Source organism: Echeneis naucrates, chromosome 16 (assembly GCF_900963305.1).
Source record: "Echeneis naucrates chromosome 16, fEcheNa1.1, whole genome shotgun sequence".
Classification (NCBI taxonomy): Eukaryota; Metazoa; Chordata; class Actinopteri; order Carangiformes; family Echeneidae; genus Echeneis; species Echeneis naucrates.
The window spans coordinates 9449260-9473142 of record NC_042526.1 but is presented as its reverse complement, the minus strand read 5'-3'; the positions used below and the strand labels follow the sequence as shown (position 1 = coordinate 9473142).

Sequence of the window (23883 nt, the reverse complement as noted above, 5' to 3'; positions counted from 1 at the left end):
GCCAACCTTTGCTTTGAAGTTCTGAGCTAGTGTCAGGCCCAAAGACTTCAGTTAACCCCCTGGTACTCACTGGTTTGCATAGTCATCTAACAGACTTTGCCCGTTTCACCACAAATTCCGCCGCCACCATGATGTGCCAGGCCTGCATGGCCCGATGGAAGCTATTAGTGTAAGTAGTCCGCCTGACTCACATGAACAGACAACCGGTACACTTGGAAGCATAGACGTGGCTCAAGGGTGTATGATTTTGACTCTTAAAATAGCAAAGGACTGTTAGCATTTGGTCAAATGATTCAGTGTTTGATGGCCGTGATCAATTTGGGATTTAGAGTAGAATGCTGGTGTAAACAGTAATCAGACAGCCAACGAAATTGTTTGAAATTCTGCCAAATACAGGTTAGGGTTATGGTCAGAAAATCAACACATCTTGTTATGTTCAACATTAAGTTGGGGCCTACAGGCACTTAGTTTAGCATAAAGTCAAGAAAAACTTGACTCTGTCCCAACATAAAGAAATATAATCCACCAACAAGTGTATTTAAACTCATAATCTTTGGACAGTGCCAAACTTCAAAAAACATCAAAGTTCAAATCTATGTGCTGGCCAAAATCGTATTTCCGAAAAATGCCAAAACATTACATTACATATACCATGCATTGTTAAAGTAGGCCTAATTCCAAGAGAATAATTTCATGCCAACTGTGCTCAGTCACTCATCCATCCTACTGAAAACAGCGAGAAGTCAAACACAAATCCAGCTGTTCTAGTGTTTACTGTGGCAGACAGCCATTGAGATGCATTCTTATCTCCACATTTCAACAATCTGTTATCTAATTAGGTATCAAACATTGTTTCTGTCAAGTACTCAACTGTCAGCAGATATATGTACATATGTGTGCGTGTATGTGTGCTGAGTTAAACCTGACGAAGAGCCCGTACTTTCAATCTACTGTGTCTAAATGTACAATTACCAGGATTCAGGGGATGCTATGGTTGACACTTGAGATTGTAAACACTTGTCTCTTTCAATTAGATCCTCAACCTCCATTTGAGAGCAGTTTGCATTCTCAGCTGCGAAGAGCAGCACACAGAGGCTCACAAAAGCATTTACAGAGTTGGAATGGTGTGTGAGATCTCTGCTGCGATTACAGAGGAACTTCTCAGGCCCACATCCTGTCCCACGACTTGCTTTGTCAGAACAACTAGTCTCCACTAGTTGGATGAAATACTGTCAGTTGAATACAATCAAAAACTAAATCTGCATCTCAAGAGAGTATATGCTTGAGAGGAGCTAGCAGAATGTGCCAGATTCAACTCTCTACTAGAATAAAATGTGTTGTCTCTGATTACGTCAGGGTTGGAAGTTCACATAAAACACAATAGGCACATTAGGCACTTCAGTTAGTACTGATTATAATTACCTCTCATTCAGCTAATAGGACATAATCATAATTAAGCTAGTTGGGAATGACCAAAAACAAAAATAATTACAATAGTCTATCAAGGAAAGGTTTTATGAAGTAGAAAAATTATTTTGTGTATAGTTTATGTTTGATGAAGAACAAATCAAGATTGTTGGATAAAACATGTTAAAAAAGTCTTATACAACAACGACAAATATGTGAGGGGGCTTTCTTGGCGAAGACTATTCTCTTGACAGTGGGAAAACTTTATACTCTTGTCTTCATTACCTAACTGCCTCAGTCTGCAACTCAGGGAAGGGCTGACATACTTAAATTGTGGCCCCTTATAATAGATTTGACACAGTAAGCTCAATATGTCAGAAACACTGGCCTATCAGCAGATCTTAAGTGCATTTGGTACTGTTCAACTCAAGGTTTTAGGGATTGGACGTCTTAAATAAGAAGAGCTATCTAGCTGGCTGGCCACTCTTGCACTGGTGGGCCAAACAGCAGACCAGACATGCAGGATTAAAAGGCTATGATACCGCAGCACATTAATGGAGAGAGAGGCACTGAACAATCAAGAACATCTTAAAATTTTCTGCAGGCTTTGCAAGTTGGTATAGCCTTGAGAAAAAGGAAGGAAAAAAAATCTTTTGCTGATGCTGTAATACTTCCAGTAATGGATCCAGGACATTAAAGAAATTCAGCAAAGGCAGAGGAAAGACACAAAAATTAACAACAGCAGTGGCTTGATGATGAAAACATTTATGATTTTAAGACTGAAAGACAATAACCAACTGGAAAAATAACGCATTACCTCGTCTGAGGATTTTCAAGCACACTTTCATCATATAAAAGTAGCTAAATATGAATAATGAAGGATTTGAATAATAATGAATAATGAAGGAAATATGGGTTGCTCAGAAATTCAACAATGCCTCTGAATTGTGATCTCTACCTTTTCTCTCTGGCAGAGTAATGTATCAAAAAACAACAACCACCCTTGTTTCAACAACGCACATCCTCGGTGCAGGCTGGCATCAATTGCCAGGCTCTCAGGAGGTCTCAGTTAAACTCAGCTGTGAACCGGATGATGTTATGAGTCATTCGCTTAGTTTGTGTGTGTTTGTGTCTGAGTGTGCTTGTAAAGATTTCTGCTTCACCCACACTGTGATCAAAGTATGCTGGAATCTCCCATAACACAAGATCATGGTTTTAGAGGAAATAGAAATGCATACACATCCCTAAAAGAACAAGAGCTATACAAATCTGGTTCCTATCATTCCCGGAGGAATTCCTCCTCTCATTTCGGATATGGGAAAACACAACAACAACAACAAAAAAAGGAAAACAGGGAAATGAAAAAAGAAACATTTGGACTTTGGTGTTGCTGGAACTTCCTCTCAGCTTCACAGCCGTCAACAACATCTGCAACTGCCAACCCTGGACAGATGTCCGAAGAGAAACACTGGCTCCGGGTGAGTAGGTGGGATGGGAGGGGAGTGGAGGAAGGCGGGTGACTAAGGGCTGCCTGTAACTTGGCTGTAAACATGCACATAGAGGCAGCAGTGGTCTTAGTGCAGACTGGGAAAATGAACACACCAGCCTAAATATGTCTCACTACTGTCATTAAGTCTTTTGGTAACATGTGCCTTTTATTTTAACTTTGAGTTTGACGACTACTCTAATTTCAGCAGGTCCTTACCTTACGTCTGAATACACACAGCAGAGTTATCCCCAAAAAAAAAAATGAAGATGAAGAAACAGGAGCCAGAATATCATGCACTTTCTCGATGACATGTTACTTTTTTGCAGTGATATGTTAAGACATTTGACAAGCAATTACCATACATTACTATTTTTTTTTTTTTACAATAAATACTTTTTATTCTTTTTTGGTAATTTTTCATGTCTTGCAAGACAGCTGACCTTGTAACATGGCCCAGTGCTTCCTATCTCCACCCACACCATGAACACTGTTTCTACAGCACAGCTCAACACCTGGATCTAATTAAACCCTCCCTTGCATCCTTTGCTCCACAACTCCCACCAGCAGATTGGGAGTCAGATTCAAATAGGGCTCTGAGAGGTTTTATGGCAAAACCAGCTTGAATTCTGATCCAGAACCAGCAAATCAAAAGCAGGCTGATGACAAAAATAATAGTTGTAATTAAAAGTCAGGCCCTTTAAAAAGAAAAAGAAAAGGAAGAAAACCACTGAAGGCTTTCTCTGTTCTCTAGTGCAAATACAAACTTGGCCTTACTAATTAACAAAGGCATTTTTACAATGTTGGTAATTTCATGATTTAAGATGATGACTTTATTGTGTTTCCAATTACCCTGATTAATTCAATGGAGCCAGAGGAGATGATGTACAGAAGCTGTAAAACTCAACTAACAAAATATCACACAGCACAGAATACCCATCTTAACAAGTCATGTAGCTTGTGTTTTTTTCCATCCACAACTGAAGTCATACATCTTAGGCTACATCCATACTAATGTGTTTTAGTCCACATTGCTTGTATTTTAGTTTCAGTAACTCAAATGAAAAGACAGATGGCTAGCTTTTGTTTGAAAACTCCCGCATTCCTTTGAAATGTGGATAAAAACAAAACAAACAAGAACCCCCCCCCCCAAGAAGAACTGTACATATTGTCAGTCGCGTTTGTGTAACTTTTTTCTGTTTTCAGTTACTCACACTTTAGTTTTTTCTATCTAATGGAGCAGTACAGGCCTTGGCCTGGTGAGGTAGGGTCCATACCAGGGTTGTGCTGATGTTGAGACATTATGAAATGCATCTGGTCTAAAACATCTGGTCCATCTGATGCACACAGTCATCAATCCTGAGCTCTGCCCACAAAGACAAAAGACTACGCTGTTGGGGGTATCCTCCTCTGCACTGCTCTCAAATGCTGACTTACAAACACACACACACACCCACGCCCATTTTCAAGACTAAGGATTCCCCAATCTGTGAACCCTTATCTCTGGGCCATTGTACCACAAGGACACAAAGCAGACCACTGCTTCTTTGAAACAGGATCCACCACAAGTCACTCATAAATCCCTGACTGCTTACATGCATCTCACTTATAATAAACATTGGTCATAAAACACCTTGTTTCTATCTTTTCAACTCATTTTATGCTCCCCTTATGCTGTGAATCACAGGAATCTGAATAACCTCTTAACACACTGGAAACAACATTCTTGATCGGAGAGCAGACAAGGACAACTAAGTAACCTGGGCCAGAGGCCAGCTGTTTCATTCCAGCACAAATCACACCCTGATTTTGTGAGGTTGACACTACACATTTTTCAAGCATCTGCTTTGTGTGCAGGAATGACAAATATAAGAAATGCTGTCTGAGAGCACCAGATGTTTAGGAAGGCAAACTGAGGGCTGATATCAAAGGCGGTGATCTTTCACACAAACACACCCAACTATAAGAACATCACTTAGAATATACGATGAGTTTTAAGGCCAATTTATCCATTTACCACTTCTTTCTTGCCTCACTTTTGGCTCTCTTTTTGCCACCTCCCCTTCCTTAACTCATCTATACATCCATCTCCCTCTCTGGACCTGCACTTCAACATGAAACACACTGCCTGTATTTTTCCTGGTCCTGCACTGTTCCTGTGTTTACAGGTCCTGGCAGCACGGCAGAAGGGACCAGTGCCGAGCTGGACTCTGTTCTGTGACCTAGTTCCCACATTGACGATGAACAATGCCACTTGGGAGGATCCACCAGATGCAACATAACGTGCTGACAGGAAGAGATGGCAAAGGTTCAGCTGGGGAGGGATTGAGGTTGGGGGAATGGGTTCAAATCTAAAGACCCCCAAAAGGGCGGCATTTGGATCCATCATGAGTAAATGATTCAGGCATGACAGGATTAGTAACTTTGGTAAAGGTTTATGGCTGTCTCTTGAGATGTTCTGGATTTTTCAGACTGAGACCACATCGGTTTCAAACTTTACTGAATAGGGGAACCCTCTAAATGATAGATTTTCTGCTCATTTCACTCTTAGATTACTTTCATTATATTTCTCAAAGAAGACCAAGGAGAGAAGGGAGCTGATGTGTCCAAGTTTTTCCACCCTGTTATGCTAGTATGTGCCACCTGGTACCATGCATTAGTTCAACGGAGTATGTTTTTGTCTGATTCACAGCTCAACTGGTGTCAGTTTCCAAACTTTAATGGGACAAAACATCTTCTCCAGACAGTCCCCCTTATTGGCTTTCCACTCCCCATATTTTTTTCTTCTAACTTCCTCATCAGTCACTCCTTTCATCTTCCAACTCTATTTGTTCTGCATCAGTGCTGGGTAAGATCACAGCCCAGAAAGAAAAGGGCACTAGATAAGAGGCTATGACAGACAGGGAGCTCAGTAAAAAAGTAGTTATTTCAGAGTTTCATGGGTCTGTCTTCTGTTCCAACTGAATTAGCTGGATTTTATAGGCCGCCAGAGAACTTTGGATCCCATTTTGCTGAGACTTTCAGCTGGCACAGTTACACTTTACCCGAAGGCTAAGTTGGCATAAACTGGCATAGAAGCGGATACACAAACATCTGCAGCCAAACTACACAGATTAAAGTGTGCATAAAGAGTAAGGCAAACTCAAAAACAAGGTGAATGGTGAGATGGGCGTAGGACACCGTTCGCCTGATTGAATGCAGTGAATCATCTGCGGGGTGAGTGTTGGACACAGGGCAGAAAAAGAGGTCCGTGTGCAGCCCTCAACATTTTAATGCCAACTGTTTTCTTGACTACAGAATTGCCTCACTTCCATCAGTAAAACTGCTGTACATTTTACTCCCTTTCTATTGACAAAAACTTATTTAGAATAATTCTTAAGCAATATACAGCAGTATACAAAGAATATGTCGGAGTACTGGACAACTTGATTCATTCATTCTAACTCTGACATGCACCAAAGACCAACTGTAAGTGAAAAAATGTGTGATGAGTGATTATCTTCAGATTTTTGAAGTGATTGCAAAATGGATTCATTTCCTGAAAAAACTGTCATAAAGGGGAAAGAAATCTTGTCATATTGGAACTGCATATCAAGTTTTCCATTGTAATTCAGCCATGTGATTCATGAGAAAAGACCTCAAAAGTACATCATAAAAGGCAATATGAAGCTGGTCTGTGGAGAACATTATGTACTAAAATAATAGCCTCATAAACAAAAACACATCCAAAAACAACTAGCAAAATTACAATGGCCAATACCAATTTTTTTCTATTATCTAAAATCAAACTTGTTAAAACTACCACACCCATTTGTTCTAGGGACACTGAGCCTAGTCTGTTGACAATTAAACGACAGCTTTGAGGAAAGAATTCACCGTCTGCATTAGCTAGTAAAAACTTATAATAGGTTAAAAAAAAAAAACAACAACAACACAAAAAACCCCAGTGATTACACATGCACCCAAGTAATTAGACAATCCATGACCAATGACATTCCCCAGTGGCGAAGAAAAAAAAAAAAAAAAATATGAGATGAAAGAATTACTATACCACAACAGGAAAGCCATAAAAAGTCTAACAATAATCTCTATCGAGAAAATAAATGTTGTGTGTGGTGACCATGAACAACAGAAATCACAGTTCCACACAATAAGATCTGATATAAAAATGTGTTCCTCCCAACCTCGGTGAATGAATTTTGATAACAGGTTTTAATGTGACAAATTCTGCTGATGGAAACCAAGTAAGGAAGTCACTGTGTCAAGACAAACCAGAAAACCAATAATTGGACAATTATTCAGAGACTTGAAATCCAGAATGAAAAATATCTGTGTTAAGCTATAAAAATCTGAAAGTGTGTTATTTGTGTCATTAATCTAAATGAAACCAAGATTTGACCTGCGTAAACAGCTGATAGTTAATGCAACACAGAGAGGCTGGATGTGGCAGGTGGTCTTAAAAAGACAGGTGTAAGCACAGTGAGACAGCACAGCAGGCTAGGTTACACCAACATAGCCTCGGCACTATTTTGCCAGATTACAAAAACTGTGAAATCATACATTTCCTGGTTGATGTACACCTCTCTGTAAACACACAAATTAGACATTAAAGAAGGCACAAATCACGATCAAGTCTCCTCTGTATTGTCTTTCTCAGAGGTTCTTAGTAAATTTGGGTCCAAGATACACTTCATTAATAATGATAAATGTGTAATATGTGTAATATCTGGTCGAAGAGTTATAGCTCCTTGAACGAAGTGCTATCACTAATGTCATACTTGTTTGGGCTTTGGTTCCCTTGAGTATCATCATGTTCTTTCTGGGATTCATCAGATTTAAGAGCTGACCTAAGATTTGCTGGGGCCTCCTCTGCTTGAGAATATACAAGTGAGGAGATGCTGCCATTGCAGTGTGCCACTGCATGTGTGTGAAAAGCTCGACCTGCAACATGAGGTTTTAAGAATAAGTCACTGTGTGTTTGCTTTGGCACTGCACTCTTGTGACCCAATCAAAGTATGAGCTAAAAGAAAGGGAAAAGAAAAGGGATTTTTATTGGACTAGACTCCCAGACACTGCCGAGGGAATAGAGGTCTCTGTGCAGTTTTTACTTTTCACATCCTGGGACACTTTGTTTTGCAATGAAGTGCTGGCTAAACATATTCCTCCTTGCCTTTTAAGTTAGGGCATGTTGTTCATGCACATTGTGATACTAACCCTAACCCAATACAACAGTTTAACCAGATAAAATTGGTGGAAACCTGCAGACACACTTACCTAACCTCTACTCTGTGAGCTGATGTGGAAAACTTGTTGTGTTGTTGTGCAAAATCTAAATGAAAACTTTAGCCAAAACATGTTCAAAGATCCTACAGAGAGAAAGAGGAATCCTGTATGTCATCTGAGGACACAAGCATGCATGTGTGTTTATAAGTTTGTGAGAGAAGGCGAATGAGGATGTGTGGTGACTACCTCAATCAATTGAAAACACACACAGAACCAAACAGCCTATGAAAAATACAAACAACAAAAGAAAACGCTCATAAAAAAACATATGGATTCACACATCACAAATGTGCACGCAAACCAACTGAACCTGAACCTAAGATGATAAAGATCTTAAGCAGACTGTAAAATGAAGAAATGAGAAGCGGAAAGCTGGTTCCAGTTGGTGGGTGGCTTCTAATTCCTTCACTTCACCCCAGATTTTGACATATCACCATAAATAGGGTCGTTACAAAGTTACAGAGCACTGCCATCACATTACTATTTACTGCAATGAAACACAGTAAGGAATCAATTTTCTCTGAAAACAAAAAAAGTAGTTACTTGAGTTACAATCTTGAGGCTCATAAGTCTCAATTGGCATAACATCGATGGAAAAGTTTCCTTTGTCAAAATCTACCTTTAGTTCCTGCCAAATATTTCTGAATTATGAAAAAGGTGGATAAGACTAAGCCAGCAAAGTGCCAAATGCAACTCAAAAAAATCTGGATCTATGGCTGCAGACTATTTCTGACTGTTTTTACTACAAATGTTGGAAGTCAGTATTAATGTGGTCTTACTGGTTCTTTAAACACATGGGGCTGCGTTGGGTGAGGCATCCCGTTTAGAGGTACTGGTGAGAGGATGAAATGTGATCCATTACAGCTGATTTGAGTAATAGTTCGATGAGCTCTGAGGCCATTCAGAAGCCAACACACTTTATAGTGGTTTATAAAATAATTTTACAACTTCAAAAAGTTTTTGCATTTTATCCTGTATGGTGTCAACTGCTAAATTACAAGCAGAATTACATTATTCATGTTACAAAGTAATGAACACTGAATATGAGGCTTCATGACTGGGTGTGCAGCAGATTCATCTGAATAAATGAGGAGTTTAATGTAGGAATATTGTGTTTTTGAACACAACTATAGTCCTAAAACGTTTAATGAGGCCAATAATGTGTACACCAACTGTTTTAGGGCATAATGCAAAAGTTATACCAGTGGAACTTACTTTGGAGAAGGGAGAGCTCTCCCCTCATGTGGAATTGATTGCCTTTAACAAAAAAAGTAAATGACATTTTCCTTGTAATGACTCCAATAGTGAATGTGTGTATTGTCCACACTCTAGCTGTTACATAAAAACACCTGTTGTAACAAAATGCCACAAAACAGTTTAATCACCATATGGGCAGCATGAGAAAGAACTTCCTGCCTTAAAGCCTTACTTCCAGACAAACACAATGAAATCATGAATGTGAAATTATGTGTTGGTCTTCAGCATCCATATGTGGCTTGAAATGGTACACAGGGCAGCTCTGCTTTGATCACAACTTTGTTGAATCTCAGAGGAAAGAAGAGAGTAACAGGAAAGGCCTTTGGTCCAAAACATTCAAGATGGAAATGGAAGAGGGCTGAACATAGACATTGACTCTGGGAGGACACCAAGAAAATCTCAGTGTATGGGCAGGGGTGTGTGTCCGTCTGTGTGAGTTTGTGTTTTTTGGTATGTGGTTGGTTGGTTATGTTGGTATATTATTACTATAGCTCCCGGTATGGAAAAAGAAATTACCATGGCTGTTAATTGCATAACACTGAAGTCAGACAGTGCTGCATCTCTAGATAATGCTTCATCTTCACTATACTTAAAAAATAATGGACTGCTGTTTTATAGTTTGTGTGTTGTTCACAATTTTGAAAAAAATATGGCACGGGAACTCATAAAAAGTGATTTACTTAAGCCTAATGATAAACATTCAACTAACCATATCATAATTTTTCCATGTGCCTTATTTTTAGTTTACACCCTCTTCACTTTATAATAACTCTTTCATACAACTACTTTTACAGATCATTCTGGTTATATTATATTTAATTGGTCATTGTGCCATTTTAGTGTGAGGCCTTTTTCTGAGTGCCACGTTAACATTACTGCATTACATGTAAATATAAACTGAACTGTTGAAAATGTAAGTCTTCTAGCATTTCTGCAGAAAGAAATCTTTTTATTTCTTAAAAGAGCTTGTATCGCTAAACTGCATTAGGCATGATGTTTCAGTTGCTGCTGTTTCTGTTATTTAAATGCTATCCAAATTTTCTAGTTTAGCTGTTGTTGCTCTCTTTCCTTCCAATTCTCTGGCTGTTTGTAAGCATTATGTCTTATGTTATTCTTATCCCACATTTGGCAATAATGATAGATGTAGTGAAAGTTAATTCAAGGTTAGGGAGGTTCAGTGAACTGGAATCACCTCTGCAGTTTCTGAAGTGCTACAAAACCTGAGTGGCTTGATTGACTGCCCTTACCTAGCGATAGAGTCGCAGGCCCCTAGCTAGCACCGCTCTACAGTCCAGCCATGTACCGATAGAGCCTGTGAGCCCCAAAAACTGCAACTCAGTAATCTGGCAATTGCTAGACATTCTCAAATAAAAAAGGGATGAACATTTGTACTGATATGTTTTCATCTGAAAGATAAACTGCTAAAAAGTATTCAGCAATATTCTTAACACACCTAAATTAGGGAGACCCCACTCAAAGTGACAGTACAGAGCATTATGGTGATGTCACCATACACAGAAGTCAGCAGGGCAAAAATAAACTTTCAGTTTCTGCCAGGTGTAATCCCATGGAAAGACAAATATTGAAAACACATGTTCGTGTTCAGTCACATGGAAATGACTGTTAGGGTTACAAACAGCCTTTTAAAATTAGCTTCTTGTACTAATATGCCATTATTAATCTTGTGGCTTCAGAGTTTTCATAGTGAGTTTAAGATAAAACAGACAAGGTTGATGTCTGTCTTTCTACATCCAAGCAGATTTCAGTGATGAGTGTGTTCATAGGGTATTTGATCACAGGAAACATTAATTATTTTTAGAAGATATGTTGATGCTGAATGATGTTGAACACCACACATCACTGCTGTCCAGCTTATTGTTTGCAATAGATTTTCACAAAGAATTAAATTATATAAATGTGATGTATATTTAATCGCAGGTTTACACAGTTACTTTTATTTAACTGGAAATATGTATCTTACCTGTCCATCCTGACCCACATGGACCTGATGGATCTGGAGATTACCCTGAAATAGAGAAATGACATAATCATGACATCATCCCGCTGTCAATCATATTTTGCTGCCTTTTAACTGACAAATGTACAATAATACATCTTTCCCTTTGTCATCCTATTCCCTTTAACCTGATTACCATGACATACACTGTCACAAGGAGATTCAAGCCATGGCAAAGCTCTAACCTGAATTCTGATTAACAATGTGCTGCACAACAATGGCAGTATCTGAGAACAATTTTAATTGTTTTGCAGGATACAGGATTTTTGCAAAAGCATGTCAACCATGAAGACGTATCAGACAAAAGACATATGCAGTGTCCATGTGTCGATGTCAATTTTCCTGTCATTTCTGGCTGCCCAAAAACCTCTGTAAACAAAAACAGCAACACATTTGCACAGGCACAAACCCATCAAAGTCTCATCTTTACACAATGGCAATTACATATATATATTAAAAAAATAAATAAATAAATCACTGAACACCCACAGAGTTGTTGCCAAGACCACATGAGAGGGCATCTCACAAGTCATATTAAGCCAATCCCAAGTCTAGGCTGTTTTTGCTTGCTAATTGTATTTCATGTATATATGCAGCACTGTCTGCACTGCCATATGGTCAGAGAGCAATGTAATCTCTCAAATGGCTCATTTCCTTTTCAAGCACGCTAGCCTCAATGTCAATGATGAAAGAGGCCAGTTCCTAATGAAAACATATCCTGTGAGTGGCAGTTGGGAGAAGTGGGATTTTGTTGCTAAGCTTTGAACTCCAAAAAACAAACAATATCATGGAATGGGATGGAGAGCAGGGGAAAAAAAAAATCTGGGCTCAGCCACAAAGAGCAGGAAAAGCTTTAGAGCTTTTCTGCCTGCAGTTCACTGTCTCTCTCACACAATTGTGCATTTCTTCCTCTGAGCATCTTTTAGCACAACTGAGGAGGAAATGAGAAAAACATTTGGTCAAGGTGTCAATTGCTTTTGCATAACATTCAAGCTGTCATAGGGCATGTATCATATACAGTATGTTATTACATGTGCGTGTATGTGGCTGTGTACACAGACTGGCGCCTTGAAATAAATCTCTCTCCAACTCGAAAAGCCATTAACAGTGATGCTGATGCAGAAATTCCTCTCAAGCAGCCTGTGCGGTTTGGATTTGTATTCTGATTTCACTGTGTGTGCATGGAGAGATGTTTGGTGGGGGGCATGACACATCTGGCCATTATGAAGAAAGAAGCCATAGTCTCATGCGTAAGTGGGGAGTTAAATAAACACTAAGACGCTATATATGGAACATCTGCTAAAGTTCACAAGTGACAGGTATTGGTTACTGGGACAGCTGTTAGCATTGGGAAATCAGAAAAGACTATTTAAGTGTTTGAATCTAATTCTCTTATTTGACAGGAAAGGAAAAATTGCGCTTTGAGCACTTGATTCCTTCTTTTTGAGGTTGACCGATGGGACACAAATGTATTAGGAAATGGACAAGGGTAAAGCTGAAAGTTATTTATTCTTCTTCCACAGAGCTGAGACTAGTGTAGTCCTAAGACACAATGCTTTGTCTGGATAATCTATGCAAATGACAGTATATCAATTCACCTACTGGGTAAACTTGTAAACCTGTGACAGCAGTGGACGTTTTTTTTTTTTTTTTTTTTTTTTTAGACCAAGAAAAGACATGTATCACCTCAGTACCTGTATATCAGGGGGTCTCTTTCGCTGAGCATAGCCCAAAACTCTTGTCTTTGCTAGTCTCAGAAAAAAACCCAGCAACCGCACTGTTTCAATTGTAAATGCATGTGGGCCTTCTAAGCACCCATGGGTATGTTGATCTTAAAATCAAGGGTTAAATGAATAAACACACACGGATCAAAACAACTTCAACTGTGTTGTTTATTGTATGTAGGAGCTACTGTAGATACTTAAATAGAGCAGAGATCAGAGAGAATATTTGTTGTACTAAGCCTGTTTGCTTTTTGTGGTGGTAAATATAGGAACATGCTCCAACAGAGATCCTTCTCCTCTATAGAATTTTTTTTTCTTTTCTACCTGATAAAGCTGTCATAGTCACAATCTGCAAAGGTATAAGAACACCTACCTAACTTAACACTGGAAGTCTTAAGCCTGAATGTTGACATGATCATTAGGAAAAATATACAGGATGGCTGATTAATGTGAAAAGTTTCCATTTTGACATTGTGTTTCAATAAAGAATACTGCCAAATAGATGCCTTTGTTTAAAGGCCAAATCCTCCAACACTTTTTGCCACTGTCAGTCAACATAACAAGACTACCATAATTTCCGGATTATGAGCCACTACTTTTTTCACACACTTGTGGTTTAAACAACTACGCGGCTAAGTTATGGTTTTTTCGGGTAACAAGCTTCATGCCACCAATACATTTAGTGTCACATCAGACCAATGAAATTACCGAACAGGTCACTGTGGGCCGATGAAATTGTTCGAATTAAATTAAACGCACCCACAGTAAATTCTTCAGATCAGTCTTATCATGGAGAAAACACAAAGCAATGCATATGATGCAGCTTTCAAGTTAAAATCGATCGATCTGGCGAAAAGGCGAAATCTTTCTGTGTAAGATAATTCCTGCCATATGCCATTTCCTCCCATATTTCCAACACCTGCGGGTTATAAAGTGTGGCCTATATATGTACAAAACTATTTCTCTCTTTGAATTTATGCACAAGCAGATATTCCGAATAATTTCAATTAGTCCGTTAAGTCATTTGTAACCGATGAGCAGAATAAATTAAAAACCAGACCTCCAACACAACATGATGACATTCTCACTCTGAGGGAGATGAGACTTATTCTCTTCCAGAAAACCACTTTCCCAAGCATGAGTTCACCATTATATTGTGCTTGAGACAAAGTCTCCTGCATGACTGAAAAATGTTACATAAGAAAGAATGACTCTAGAAAATGCATTTGTTTTTCTCTTTTCTCTCTTTCACTTCCACATGCAGACACACACTTGCCTCACTGTCCTGAGTGATCTGCACCTCCTCTCCTTGTGGCACCTGGGCAATGTGCAACTGACCCTGTGGAATCTGAGACAAAAAAAAAAAAACAAAACAAAACAAATATGAACAATCAATTAAGAAGTTTGCAATAATAATTTTCCTTCCATCTAAGTACTGTTTTTTTTCTCTTTTCTCATCAGTCACTAATCACCAGCACCTCCCAATCAGTGTATCAGTGCGACTAATTAACAGAGACATTGAATAATACCAATAAGCCAAGGTGCACAAAAACAGAACTTCCTTCTCTAACAACTGCATGTTATAAGATAAAAGATTGTGATAAGCACAAGCAGCATGAACTTTGTACCTCAGGCATGAACTGTAGCACTAGGACAAGATGAACTAATGCATTTTCCTCATTAATAAAACCACCTGTCAACCACTGCCTGAAAGCTTGTCTGTATATCTGTCAATGACTGTTGGAATACACAAGCAGACATAAGAAGAGGTTCTCCATTGGCTCACCTGGAGGAGCACATACATTGCAGGATCAGAGTCTGACCCACACTCACACACACAGTACTGATTCATGATGAGTTGGGACAGCTTTAAAAACCTCAGTAGGCCACAGTGGACCATTTTACTCTTGTCCCTCACTAAAGTTCATCGCACAAGAAAACCTAGATATAAGAAGTTAAGTCACTTCCTTTTTGTCAGCCCACACATAACACAATAGCAGGCCTGATTACAACCGTTGACCATAGCGGCTGTAAAGGGTCATTTATTCCCCCAGCAGGGACCACTCCTTGACTGACATAAGCTGTACTACATTTCTGCAAAATACTGCATTTCCCACAGTGGTGAGGTTTGAACACTCCACATGCACCACAATCCCTACTCTTTGAAACATGCATATGATGGCAGCATAACACATAAGAAAAGGGGAGGTTTAGATGATAGATGCAGAAGAAATATTGCGAGAGTGAGGAAAAAGGCTTACTGTCAGAAAACACTCTTATGTGTTTGCCTATGAAAGACAAAGGGATACAAGGTCAGATACTCACCACCTGAACTTGTCCATCTTCGCCAATACGGTGGAACTGGACCTGTTGATTGGCCAGTGTGTAGTGCAAGGTTTGCTGGGTAGCAGTCTCAATGTGGGCTGTGTCTTCTGCGATGCCTCCCTCTGGTTTGGAGGACAAGAACTTTAGTCAGTTGTGCACTTGTATACAATGGAAGTAGGCCAGGAATATGGTCCAACTGATTTCAGCATACAATAAGGAAGATTAAGGACGAAATAAGGACGAGGTCTCTAAGACACAGACACCACACGTAATCATGCAAAGAGCTTCTTATGAAAAGAGAAAAAAAAAAAGGCTAATTCCCAGGCCATCTGTTGGATGATGGCATGTTTATACTTCATCCAACGCCTAAATACACAACATGGACTCTCCATTTAGCCATCCAAATACACTCATGGTCTTGCTGCCAAACACAAACTCAGTCTAAACACCCGCTATCACACCAGCAGTCTGAAACTCCCACAGGAGTGCGTCGCACCACCCTCCACAGCTGCACAACACCCAAAACACATCCAGACACAATGTCAGCAGTCAAAGACAGCACAGAGCTCAGTGACAGTGGGATCAACAACACAAAATAAATAAAATGACACCATCTCTTGTAAGACATCAAAATGTGCAACAATAAACACCATTTTAGGTAGACAGGGCTGAAAGAATTTTAAACCTGTTCTGATGATAAACCACACAGCAGCTGACATTGCTAAGGAAGGAGGACTGACTCATTTTTGGACCATTAAAAAAAAAAAAAAAAAAAAAAGTAAATTGTACTGTAAATTACTGAAAACATGCAGCACATAACACATTTACCTAAGAGGTTCTGTTTTGTAATCCATTTTTTGAAAACTAAGGCTGTCTCCCAACTATTATTATTACAGCCACATGCTGCATTATGGAAATAATCCTTGCAATTTTTGTTTGCTAGACAAGGAAGCAAGACACAAGTGACTTGAGGAAACTACAGTTTTGGTCTGAGCTCTACTCACTGGTTCGCTGTTGAATAATGGCTTTAAAAGCAGAAGAATTGACTCTTTCCGACCCATTAACATGTAATTCCATTACGGAAGGAATGATTATTTGGTGTGTTTTTGCATGTTTGTGCATGTACACTCTGGGGTGCGTGTGGCCAGAAAAGGCAGGGTCTGACAATCCATCCCTCATGTGTGCTCACAGGATATTTGGGTTTCCTCTGTAGTCTTACTTTTCCCTGGTCAGAGGTGAGAGGCGATGGCTCACAGGGAGGGAAGGACAGCAAGCATTGTGTGCAGATTACAACCATCTGCAGTAATACACACTGCAAGTCAATTTGGGTTCAGGTCTTGCAATAGCTTTCATATAGCTGATGAAATAGGACCTGCATGAGTTCACTATGTTCTTGAATGGTGAGCTGCATGGACATTTTCCCACATAAAAGAAATACAACAGAAACTGAAAGGAAAAAAAAAAAAAAAGAATAATGTGCCTATTGGTGCAAAATAACTAATTATTGAGAAAAGTGACTCTATGGATTTGGTGTCAGAGAAATTGCGATTCATTTGGAGCGATCTATAGTAAACTTTACGTCAAGTAGCTTATAATGACAGATAAGGTTTATGGAAAACAAATACTTGATTCATTCTTTTCACATTGATTAAACACAACAATTAATTATTCAAAGTTGTAGACACCTGAAATAATTTTGTTAACAGCACAAAATTTTATATTTTCATAACAGCGAGTCAACTGTCACATGCTGCTCCCCTGAGCCCAGCAGAAACTCAAAATTGAGTGGTGGCATCAGGAAAACAAACAGATGATTCAATTTTGGGTTTGTAGTTGATTCAAACACCTATGCATTTTGTTTGATCAGAAAACAACCAATATACAACCAACTATATAGCAATGTTGTCAGCTTATAAAAGCTTATGAGAATAGAGGAAGGTAAAAATTTGTTTACTCAAACTGCAGAGATAAATTTTAAATGTGCTCACTCCCAAAGCATCAAGAGAAACGCAAAGGCTCCAAATCGATCACCCAATTTTTCGAGTAAATGCTGTACTTATATAATTCCTTGTATTTGTTGTGATAGTTAACAGATAACAAAGCAACACAAGTAAGATAACAATATTAAGCTGAATTTTCTCAAATTAAATTAAATCTTATCCTCGACAAAATGTAACATTTTCAGCTTCCAGAGAAGCTAGAAAGAGCTGGAGTGGGCTGTAACCTGGCTGCATGGACCACCAACTACAGTATGTGAGGCTTTGTGACTGTGTGTCTGAGGTGCTAGTCTGCAGCACGGGGGGCTCCACTGGAGACTGTGCTATCGCCCTTCCTCTTCACCCTGTACACATCAGACTTCAGACACAACACTGACAGCTGCCATCTCCAGAAGTTCTCTGATGATACAGCCATTGTTAGACGTGTATCTCAGGGGAACAACCTGGAATACATTGAGGTCATCGCCAACTTTGTTGACTGGTGTGAACGGAACCACCTGCACATTAATGCCAGTAAAACAAAGGAGGTGGCAATCACCTTCAGCAGGAAGCCACTTCGTACTGTGCCAGTGGACATAAAGATTGTGGAGGGGTGCTAATACCTGGGTTTTCACCTCAACAATAAAATGGATTGGCCACTAAACACTGACGCACTATACAAAAAGGTCCAAAGTTGTAGCCAATTACTGAGAAGACTGAGGTCCTTTGGAATGTGCAGGCCTGCACCCTGGGCTAACTATATTTACATTCATTTATTTTTTGCACTACTTGACTGTCATTTTATCATTATCACAGCCACTTTATGTTTTTTTTTTATATTTTTTGTGGTACTTCTACTCCTTTCTCATATTTTCATACACCTGTGGTTGCTGCTTTCACAACAAGTTTCCCATACGTGGGATAAAAAAAAAGTACTATCTCATCTTAACATTGTGTGGTCTTATGGAAATTAACTTTATATAAGCAGGATAATGTTGGATTTGAAACCCAAGTGTAATTTATTTACATGTTCAATGTTCTCTTTCTCTCTTCCTGCTGCTGTTTTTTTTTACCATTCTTGACCAATGTCATTTGTATACTGTCACTATCTTACATCAAATGTCTGTGCTAGTTTTAGACTGACACAGTTGTCATATTTCCTATCAAACATCCACTTTGTTTAACTAGGAACATATACATTTGTCCCCATCAGTGATTTCTTGATAGCGAAAAGACACAAACACCATATCCTAGTTAGCCTGTGCCATGGTCAATAATAACAGGAACGTATAGAGATCTGTCTTTCCCCCACCCCTACACAATAGCAGTACAGAAAATAAATGCTTTACAGTCCCCTTGATAATAATCAGTACTTTACCTGTGACTGAATTGCGAGGTGTGCGTTTGGAAAAGCTCTTGACAGCCAGACTCTGGCCACGCTGCTTGCGTCTCCATGCTGTGCGACATTTTGAGTCAATGCTTTGTTTTATGCGGTACCAGTCTGACTCAGTGATGCCAAATTTATGGAACAAGTGACCTAAGGGGACATGGAAAGGTTAAAGGTCATTACATATTGTATAACTAATCCAACTGCCCTGCTTAGTCACGAAAATCATATCTAAAAACTGACACATCCTAAGGCTATGCATGTTAAATTACATGCATTTTACGCATGCATGCTTACTATACTTTGGAGGAACCCAAAGATTGACTTCCACTGAGGTGGACAATGAACTCAGCCAGTCAGTCAAATATTTTCCAGAATCTACAAAATGTCTTGTCTCAGAGCTCACCCTCCTTCTTTCCTACTTTGACCACTGTCAGTGTCACACTCACTGACAGTGTCTGCTGCACACTTGAGTGATGAGTTGTTTAATAATTAATGTTTAAGGTTGACGGTCATTGTATGTAGTAGACTTATTGATATGCTTAATTTTAATCTCCACATCAAACTGTACATCAATACAGTATAATATAATGGTGTTCCTAGAACTAATACATTCATTACAGTAGTATTTAAAGAACACAGAAATTGGAAGATTACTACACAGGTTACAGGTTACCAGCATTGGGCGTTACAAAAGTAATTACTGTAATGAATTGCTTTTTGCTGTAACATGGTCATGTAAGGCATAAAAAAATAAAAAAATAAATAGAAAGTTGATAATATTTTACTAGGTACAAATGTCAGTAACACGTGGTACAATGCCTTTTAACCCGGATTGAATTGGTGGGGGTTTTTTTTCTACGCAAAATCACCAAAATCACCGCGAGATCAGCAGTCGCGTGCAATGTTTCACTTCCCTTCTAATCTTCTATACAGAGCAGAAGAGATGAGTGCAGCAGCAGCACATGCAGCGTTGGACAGTATGATCACAAGATGAGAATATGTCCATTACTTTCAGTTTGTCAGAAATAAGGACGCAGTTAATGCACTTTGTGTGCGAAACCTAAAGATCTGTCCACTTCCCGGCTATTATATTGTTATTATATCATACAGTTTTTAGCCTTAAGTCTAGCTCAATCAGATAACACATCACTTTTCACTGGATGTGTAATGAGTTAATTGAGCATAATGAGCTACATTTACAATACCAAATCCATATTTTCAGTTATTTTGGTGAGAGTAACTTAAAAGTAATGCAAAAGTCGTGTAATGCCTTTCATTAATTTCAAATACAGTAATATTATAATGTAATGAATTACTTTGAAATGTTAACAAGTAATAAATAATGCATTACAGATGCAAAGAAATAAGAGCTATTTTCAGGATGAGACTGAACTGTCCTGAAGATTATTTGGTGGTAGTGTACCTCAGCCAATCCCAGCTCACATTGGGCGAGGGGTGGGGTACACCCTGGACAGGTCGCCAGTCCATCACAGGGCCAACACACAACTACTCACATGTGCATTCACACCTACGGTCAATTTTGAGTCACCAGTTAACCTACACATGCATGTCTTTGGACAGTGGGAGGAATTAAAAAAACAAAAAAAAAACAAAAAAAAAACCCCCTCCCTGTAGAGCAAAGAGTATAAAAAAATAAAGCCTATATAAAAATACAAATAACAATATAGGGGTAGACATTCACTGTAAATACACTGTAAAATGTCTCTCTCTCTCCCACTCTCGACCCAACTGGCCGAGGCAGATGGCTGCCCCCCCCTGAGCCTGGTTTTGCCCGAGGTATCTGCCTCTTAAAAGGAAGTTTTTCCTTGCCACTGTCGCCAAGTGCTTGCTCATCGGGGGATCTGTTGGGTCTCTTTAAATAATTTTATAAAGAGTTTGGTCTAGACCTGCTCTATATGTAAAGTGCCTTGATGTAACTTTGTTATAATTTGGCGCTATACAAATAAATCTGATTTGATTTGATTTAAACTTTCACGCTGTCTGAGTAGAGTCTCTTATGCTATAAAATGTGTTGCATATCATAAATGCATGTTGTTGTACCCCGCCTTGGGAATATAGACTGCAGTCTATTTCTGTGTTCTATTCAGTGAAGTGCAGTAATGGAACAGGGAAGAAATGTTGGAAGGTCCCAGAGAGTTCATTTATTGCTATAAAGGGCAAGGGTTTTCACTCCAGTGGGTGAAAGCTATTAATATAATTTTAATTCTGCATAAATTATGTAAGAATCATGAGATGCACATCACTTACTAGACACAGGCTTGGCTTTTATTATGGGTGGTTTTGCCAGCTGTCATCACAAACTGGCAACTTAAAACAGCTATCTTGACAAGGACCCAAGGGGTAAGATCACAAAAAGATAGCTCCTCTGCATACTTTTAAGGACCTCTTTCTTACTGGCGCTACCTATGAGGTTCTGGAGGATCTGTCAGTATTGGTTGCTGGCACACAAAATATTGCATTTTAAAAATAGGCATGTAATCCAGTTATGTTTACCACTGGGTAGAATCACAGGTGGTGTGAATTACATATATTGATCAATAATAGACAGTTATGATATCAGGACTCACAGCGAATGCCATAGATCATTAATGGGTCGAGCTGCTTCTTGCCATGTTTACCCTGCCCAGATAGATTTGACATGGCCTGGACCTCTCGATGGAACAGGTAGTCCAAAAGCGTCAGTGCCATTTTCTCTGCGGTGCGACAGTTTGTGCTGATATGAAGCATGTCAGCTGGAGAAACTGGGCAACGAACTCTCATCTCTGGGTTGTTCTCGTCACCTAACCAGGTACCCTCTGGATAATCATCTGAAAAGGAGCAGAAACTATTTCTTTAAACAAAGCTACACAGCTCACTTTCACCACAACTGTAATCTGTTATGTACATTCAACCTACTTTTCTTCACTGAAGAAAAATTATATCTAATCAGACCATAAAATGCACTAATTTACAGGACATATATGAACCAATGCTAATTCAAAACAAAGCTGGTGCGGGGTCGCGAAGACGCACGTTATACAACAGCACACCCATGTGGCAGTAAAGGCAAACTACATGGGAAAACATTTGCTGTTATTCAAGATACTAAAATGCTGGATATGGGGTTTGGCTTAAACTCATATGTTAACTGTTAAGCCCACCATATAAACAAAGTCACAAAGACATGACACACACTCTTTTGAAGAACACATGGTACTATCTAGCTAATGCTGACTAGCATTATTTCTCGTTTATAACCCACCACTGAAAATAAATTAACCATAGTTCCCCTTTGAGGATTACCAGAACTTTCCAAATCCACTGAAGTTAACAAAAAAAAAAAAAAATCACCAAGAATCCAACAAAAATTTGGACTTTTATGAGGTTTGCAAAATTACAATTGAACAAGACTCCAGCCAGAACCACTAAGTAAAGCAACTTAAAACATGAATGACCAAACAGATCATTCTGAGAAAGAACCCCATTTAATATGGAGACAATCTAAGAGCACCACATTGAATAAGCAGCCAATTAAAAGCTGCTATTTAGTAGTTATAAACAGTTAAATGTGAGATAATAACAGCAGTAATATATCCAAACTTTGTGGATTGAAGGGGTCGGTAACCCTAACCCCTAGCCCTCTGTTTTGTTAATGGTGACATGGACGGATGTTGTTGAAGTAGCTTTGGAGTGAATAAACCTGAAAATTATACTTGTAGTGATGCATATAATCATTGGAGGAACAGAGTGAGTGATCATTAAACAAATACAAGTACAGACTAAACGAGAACAAGATCAAGAACACATACATACTGAATATTGCACATAGTATAGATATACCTTCTGAATTGAGTGTGATGAGAGTGACATTTTGCCCATTTTGAGCATTGCTGGAATGGCCACCATTAGAAACAGAGTCACTGGCCTCTGAGCCACTCTCCTGTTCCTCCTGACTCTCCTCAGGGCCTGGCACCTTTACCAAGATTGTGTTTTGTCTTCGCCTGGTCACAGTGCTGAAATGGAGGAGAAAAGTAGAATAAACAAGATAAACATATATGAAAATATGAGTGACTATCTTACATGAACAAGTCAGATTCCTGTTTTGGATGGACTAAAAACTGTGGAAAAGGGTCATTGTTTAATTTGCAAAAGCTAAATTGCTAGAGCTGCCAAAATATGTCACAACAGACCATATTTCAATCAATGTGGTGCTGAAGAGATGCCCAAACATACAAATACTCTGTCAACATTAAAGTCAACATACTTATTTGGTCCCAATCATCAATGTGAGGTACTCACTTGCTGAGCAGGTTTTCCAAAGGAGTGTCCTCTTGGCTAGAGCACTTTGGGTGTTCACTGCTTACTATCACATTTGTTTGTGGCACAACACTAAGAGAAAAATTAAGAATCTTAATTCATAATACCACTGAATGGAAACAATGTTTGATGTTGCTGTGGCTAAAATGTGCAACTTACCATCGCACTTTGTTCCAAGTTTGAGTGGCCCCCTGAGGTGATCCTGCAACCATAGGAACCTGGATAGGACTCTTGGCACAGGGCACCATGCTGTCCAGTTTGCGTCCAAGGGCTTTGCATGTGGCATCAAGAGCCTGTAACTTTGACTCAATTCCTTCCAGCCGCTGGCTAATTGATGTGGTGAATGAAACCAAAAGGTTCTTGGAAGACAAGGAATTTTTATGTGTAATTTTTAACTGTAGTTTTATTTACAGCCCATAGTTGTAATGTACATGTACATGCTTTACACAGTACAAAATTGGTACCTTAATAAAATGTATGTCTTGATTGTTGCTGTTGTTCTCTTGACTGCTGCTGAATTTCCTCTTTTTCTTATGCGGTCTTTCTTCATCCTCCTCATGACTGTCCAGCATATCTGACATGTATCATATACAAATGCAGCCTCAAAATAAAAGTATGACAGCCTATTTAATTTTAAAATTTGCTTCACTATGGAATGTCCGGATAAAAACCAAGTGCTTGCCCCAATCCAAAGCAAGGGT

General features: G+C 39.0%; 1 protein-coding gene across 1 annotated transcript in view; it reads right to left on the bottom strand.

The window, feature by feature from the left end:
* Positions 1–23883, bottom strand: part of banp (BTG3 associated nuclear protein) — a 33460-nt gene that overhangs the window by 6768 nt on the left and 2809 nt on the right. The window contains exons 3-11 of the mRNA XM_029523519.1: positions 23647–23756; positions 23342–23541; positions 23165–23254; positions 22706–22878; positions 21454–21693; positions 18854–19012; positions 15500–15621; positions 14451–14522; positions 11415–11459 (exon numbers count right to left, since the gene is read on the bottom strand). Coding sequence (XP_029379379.1) covers positions 11415–11459; positions 14451–14522; positions 15500–15621; positions 18854–19012; positions 21454–21693; positions 22706–22878; positions 23165–23254; positions 23342–23541; positions 23647–23756 — 1211 coding nt within the window. The remainder of the gene's footprint in view (positions 1–11414; positions 11460–14450; positions 14523–15499; positions 15622–18853; positions 19013–21453; positions 21694–22705; positions 22879–23164; positions 23255–23341; positions 23542–23646; positions 23757–23883) is intronic.